At 32.1% G+C, this 6,000-nt stretch overlaps 1 protein-coding gene across 1 annotated transcript in view; it reads left to right on the plus strand.

The window, feature by feature from the left end:
* The window catches only part of LOC131851104 (glutamate receptor 1-like), a 124,639-nt gene extending 118,846 nt beyond the window's left edge, over window positions 1-5,793 (plus strand). The window contains exons 16-18 of the mRNA XM_059201538.1: window positions 911-1,019; window positions 3,555-3,821; window positions 5,712-5,793. Of these exons, the coding sequence (XP_059057521.1) occupies window positions 911-1,019; window positions 3,555-3,821; window positions 5,712-5,777 (442 nt within the window). The 3' untranslated portion in view covers window positions 5,778-5,793. The remainder of the gene's footprint in view (window positions 1-910; window positions 1,020-3,554; window positions 3,822-5,711) is intronic.
* The last annotated feature ends 207 nt before the right edge of the window (window positions 5,794-6,000 follow it).

The raw sequence follows: 6,000 nt of genomic DNA on the forward strand, positions 1-6,000 counted from the left end.
GTTTTAGAAATATCTTTTATTTCAGAAAAATAAAGATTAGTTCCACCCGGAAGTAGTTGGTTTTTACAGCTATTTAGTAAATAAATAGTTACTTCTTCTAGTTGGTTTATGTTTTATGAAATAACCATTGCCACTAGACAAAGGTTATTTGTGTTATAAAAATAGCAGTTAGTCTCTGGTTGGTGAAATATGTCAATAAACGAACATTTTGATACAACAATGTAATGTAACGGCGTGTTCAGCCGGGACGGGTCGCAAGTTTATAATAAAATAACGAAATCAGACCGGACTATTTGAGTCGTTTAGTAATCATGTAGGGATTATAATTATATACTACAAATGCATCGTACATCAAGTGATCGAAAGAACGAGCGACAAAAAACTCAAAATAGTTTTTATTTTGAGTTTCTTCTCCATCCTCACAGCATATGCTTTATTTCTTTAGTTTAGTTTTTACAGCATCATGGGTATCTCGCAATACTCCAAGAGCACTAAGAGTGAGTGCGTAGCGGTTTCTATGTTGATTATCGCATGCCTCTTACATGTTATACTGTAATTATTTATGTATATAAAAAAATATCTATTCAAAAGAGCAACACACAAGTTTCTTGCTCATTCTTCTTGTGATGAATTTGCATTCCGAATGAGTGGTAGAATCAAATATATGATATTCATATTCAAAAGTGCTTATAATGAGTTTATTTAATAAAGATTATTTCTATTTCTATTTTTATTTCTTTATTATAATATGAAGAGTATATATAGATACATTTACGCATAATTTCATTGTAAATTCTTGCTTATTGTTTTTGTTTGTACAATCAGTTAATTAAGTTTGTAATGTACTCTTTGTTAGGCGAGATGAATAGAAAAGAAATCTTGCTTTAATATTTCATTAATTAAATTTCAGGGAAAATATAAATCTGGCTATAGTGAATTTGAAAAAGGATGGAGTTGTTACTAAGCTTTGGCGGAAATGGTTAAACACGAAGAAACCCAACTGCGACGTAAAAGATGAGGTAATGATATGTAATATAAACATATATTTTTCTATTTCATTTTTTCTTTAATGGGGTATACACTCCTACTTATCAATTTTTAATAAGAGCTGAATTGAGTTCCTATCCTGTCGATATTAATAATTTTCATACATAGTTAATTTTAAACTTTCGTTGTTTAATATACATTATTTAAATTATTAACCGGGTCTTTTAAACACGAATAATTTTATGGCAAATAAAGGTATTTACCTCTCTCGACGTTTCGACTAGGTTACACTAGCCGTGGTCACGGCTGACTGGAGTAACAGCGATGTCAATGTAGATAGGTGTCAATGACGGCCTCGGTGGTCTAGCGGTCTAGCACACCGCTTTACGTCCGATGGTCGCGGGTTCGATTCCTCGCACGGCACAAACATTTGTATTCATGAGTATGATTGTTTGTATCGGTCTGGGTATTTTCTATGTATAATATGTAAGTATTTACGAAAAAAAAAAAATATCTATGTATTTGTATCAGTTGTCTAGTACCCATAACACAAGCTTTAGTTAGCTTAACTTGGGTCTAGATGGCACTGTGTGAATTGTTCTGAGATTCTTATTATTATTATTATTATGTATGTAGATAGATAGCATAGAAGAATATTGTAATGCCGAATAAATGTCTTTATTATTATTATTAATATCGAAAACTTGAAGACTGTGAAGTTGTGTTAATAAGGTGCGGAACGTAGATTGCAATACAATCAGAAACTCACATTCAGTAGACTGAATAGCTTAGAAGCTATATAAAGAGCTACGCTTGAAATTTCTCTGGGAGATCGAATTTGAAACGAAGTAATTCGCCAGAGAGCTAGAGTCATCGGCACAACGAATCTCCAAGCTGAATTGGCAGTGAGCGTTACCTATCTGACGTAGTGGCGATAAACGTTCGCAGTCGAACTGTGGATATAGAGTTAATAGAACGGCGGATAACTTTTTAATTGCGAACAATCTCTTTAAAACAAATTCTTCAATCAAGAAAATGTAATTAATTGTATGACTCTTAATCATCATTGTATATGATTGATGTCGCGACAGGCTTCGACGCGCGTTTTGTAAAACAATCATTGTTGTTTGATGGAAAGTAATGTAAATACTGCTGCTCGTCACTATTATCACAGATAACATAATATTACATACTATTGTTAAAGATTCAACTGTGGATATAGACTTAATAGAACGGCAAACGTAGAATTAAGTACGGATAGAAGGAACAAAGATTAACTTACTATATATAACACTGATGCTTGTAGTTTGAGAACTCTCGTATAAATACCAAATTTGTGTAATAAATTAATATATATACATATATATATACCATACTAAGTTACAACATCGATGTGTATATTCTGTTATAGTTTTGTAATTATGCAATATTAAATGAAAAAAAAATATTTTGGGTAAGGAAACATTTATATCCTGGTATAAGTGCTTAACAAAATTTAATCTACCAAAATCTGTCTAAATAATAACTATAATAAACTAGGATCGTATCACAACGCCATCTAGTTTCAAATCAAGCAGAGCCTGTGTTATGGGTACTAGACAACTGATACAAATACTTATACATTTTCTTGTAACACAATATACATAGAAAACACACAGATCGATACAAACAATCGTAGATATGAATACAATTTTTTCACTGTGTGAGTGAATCGAATTCGCGATATCGGTTAAGTGAGGCCGTCATAATAACGGTAATATATACAAATTTATAATATAAAAAAATAAATTTTATATATCATCTCCAGCTTCGAATGATTAGGAAGGCGAAACAAACTGAACCATATCTCAGAATTTTTTTAATATTATTTTTTTTACAGTGTATTATTATGTAGATAAGGAAAAGCATATACATCCAAATATTTAAATTGCTTATGGCAGAATACAAAAAAAGTAAAGTTTGCGAATAACTTGGAGCCTCGCAAGCAACCACTTACGTAAAAGTACACTAACTGCGCGATAGATGGCGCTGTGGCAAAAGTAGACGGCGCTATAATTTCGTTTTGTCACTAAGCATAAGTGTTATGGAATTGTGATAAAAAAAACTTTTGTCGAATAATTCAATATTATATTTTTGTTACTTTAATTTAAAAAAAATTTAAAAAAAAGGCCTCTATAGACTATATTTTTTTATACACTTATGTATAGAAATTATGGTCTGCAGTCATCATACTTTTATGTATAAATCCGTATTTACATTAGAGTAAAAATAATTACATATGTTTTTTCTTGTATTCACGTGAATAATGTAATATGTTTTTTTTAATTGATGTTAATGGAATAATCTTACGTCTTCGTTAAGGGTATATACTGGCACCTGAGGAAAATGATAGGATGATAAGATCAGGTCAGCCGATCATAAAAAAATCACCAGAGGAATTCATTGCAATAGTTTCCAGTGGAAACCGCGTGGAGATCAACTTATGACAAGTTGATCTCCACGCGGTCCATTGCTAGTAACGAGGTCAACAATCCACGTTACTTACAAATCCCTCTTTCTTATTCCAGGAGCCTACAATCACAGAAATGACCTTAAGCCAAGTAGCTGGAATCTTCTATGTATTGGTTGGAGGTTTAGCACTGGCATTAACTGTGGCGCTCCTAGAGTTCTGCCAACATGGACGTGCAGAGGCAGCACGCGCAAACGTGCCATTGCGTGCTGCTTTACGTGCAAAAGCCCGACTCGCATCTCGAACTGACCGGAAGGCCCCACCTAATCATACACCGCAGCGTGACCACGACCGTCTGGGTTGGAACGGCGCTGCTTTTGCTGGGGTCAGTATTTCTATAAGCTGTTTATCACATATAGAGAAATAATGTTATCTATCTAGGTACATACATACAAGTTTCTTGCTCATTCATCTTATGATGAGTCTGCGTAATCTGAGTAGAATTAAAATATAGGACTATTGAAAAATGCTTGTATCGAGTTTATTTAAGTCAAGATAATTTCTATTTCCATTTCTTGAATTGGAATCGAATCCGCAACTATGAATAGTTTCTCAGCTATTGAAAAATAATAGCATACTATCTCTGGTATGTATATTATATATTTTAATTGTATATTATATATTTCACATTAGATAATTTACTACTTATAGGTGTGTATAACATTTTTTTATTTGATGTATTAGTAATAGATCACCGATCTAGTGATTTAGCACACCCTTATACTTCCGATTCTGGGTTCGATTCCTCACACGGTACAAACATGAGTATAATTATTAGTACCGGTCCAGATCTTTTGTTTGCATATAATGTATGCATTTACAAAAATATGTATCTGTGTATTTGTATCTATTATCTTTTTATTATTATATTTGTTTGGTACTAGATGGCGCGATGTGAATTGTCGTGAGATATTATTATTGTTTTAAATTTATTTATGGTATATAGTTTGTATATATTTAGCGTCATATTCTAGGCTGCAGGTACATTGGTATATAAATGAGGAAAGTATAATAATATTTTTTTTTTATCTTTAGTATAATGACTTTCTCCTCGGAAGGGAAATGTTGGGACATATACATCGCAAGATATATTAGACAATACGTATAGGAAGTAAGTTGAAATGTACCCAAAAGAAACCTCTTTCTGTACCTTTTTATCTCGTCATGTTGTACCTACTATTAATTATACAAAACCTAACCAAAGTAGTGCTTAATATGTTCAGAGGATGAATAGTAATAATCATTCAGAAACATTATAGTATTTATTTATTAAAAAACAAATTATCTTTATTAATGTCACCTACATATTTCAGGCTGTTATGATATGTCAAATCTACTGTCAGTTTGTATAGCTTTCGAGCTAAGAGATCTGACAAGAAATTTAGCTCTTATTTTTTTCAAATGAGCTTGTATATAACTCTAAAAATGCATTAATAATAATAATCATAAATTTAAATTCCATTAAGGATAATGTAGATACCAGCATGTTCTTCTTGTGGCCGCTCCGAATCGAAATTTCGGGTTCTCATAACTATATGATATTTTTATGTAATAAGCTATACATTATAATTTCTTTAATAAATAAATTACTTTTTATATAATGGAAGAATTTCTCAAATATATAATGACTTCGAAGTTAACTTTCCTCATAGCAAAACACACTCTCTCATTGTAATATTAGAGTAGATTTTTCAACATTCTATCTAATGTATTAAGCACTATTGGCATCATGGTTATACAATCCATTGTGAAATTATTGTTTTGATGTGTAAATTGGAACTATGGAAACGAAACTATATCAATCCCTGTTCTACTCTAATTAACAATATATTATGTCTCCTTATCCTAATAAAAAACCCACTGTAAATAGTATCAAATATTGCGTAAAATAAGTTACTCAGAGATTTCTATTTTTATCAATAAGGGTGTTCAGCGTTACAAATTACCGTAACATCATTTTATGTTAAATCGTAATTTAAATATACCATTTCATTATAATCTTGTAATCAAAATTAACAATCGTTACCCTGCTTTTATAACATTATTAGGGTCGCAGCACGTCGTCTCCTCCCACCGATCCTGAACGGCTGTTATATTTGAGCTTACTCTCCTTTTATACATATAATCTTTCACATCCAATAATATTTTTCTAACATTCCTCTACATTTACATCCATCATGATGTATTGTTAATGCGAATTGTTTGTAATTTTCAGTACTTCGCAGCTGGCACTCAAATCTCCCAAGAGGATGCTGTGCATGCCAGTTTCACGCATGTCTGATCCTCGGAGAAGGGCGGCGGAGTCAACGTACGCCGCTCGTCCACTTCTAAGCAGCCCAATAACGCTGTTGACCTTTACCAACTTTAAAACTCGATATACATATGTAGTAAATTTAATATCCAATTTATCGGGGATGTTATGGATATGAAATTTCGGATACGGATAGGTTTCGGATATAGGAATGATTATTATAGCGGATACGGATACGGATACGGATGTGAAA

This window comes from Achroia grisella, unplaced genomic scaffold (assembly GCF_030625045.1).
Source record: "Achroia grisella isolate CSIRO2021 unplaced genomic scaffold, CSIRO_AGI_Agris_v1 utg1173, whole genome shotgun sequence".
Lineage (NCBI taxonomy): Eukaryota > Metazoa > Arthropoda > Insecta > Lepidoptera > Pyralidae > Achroia > Achroia grisella.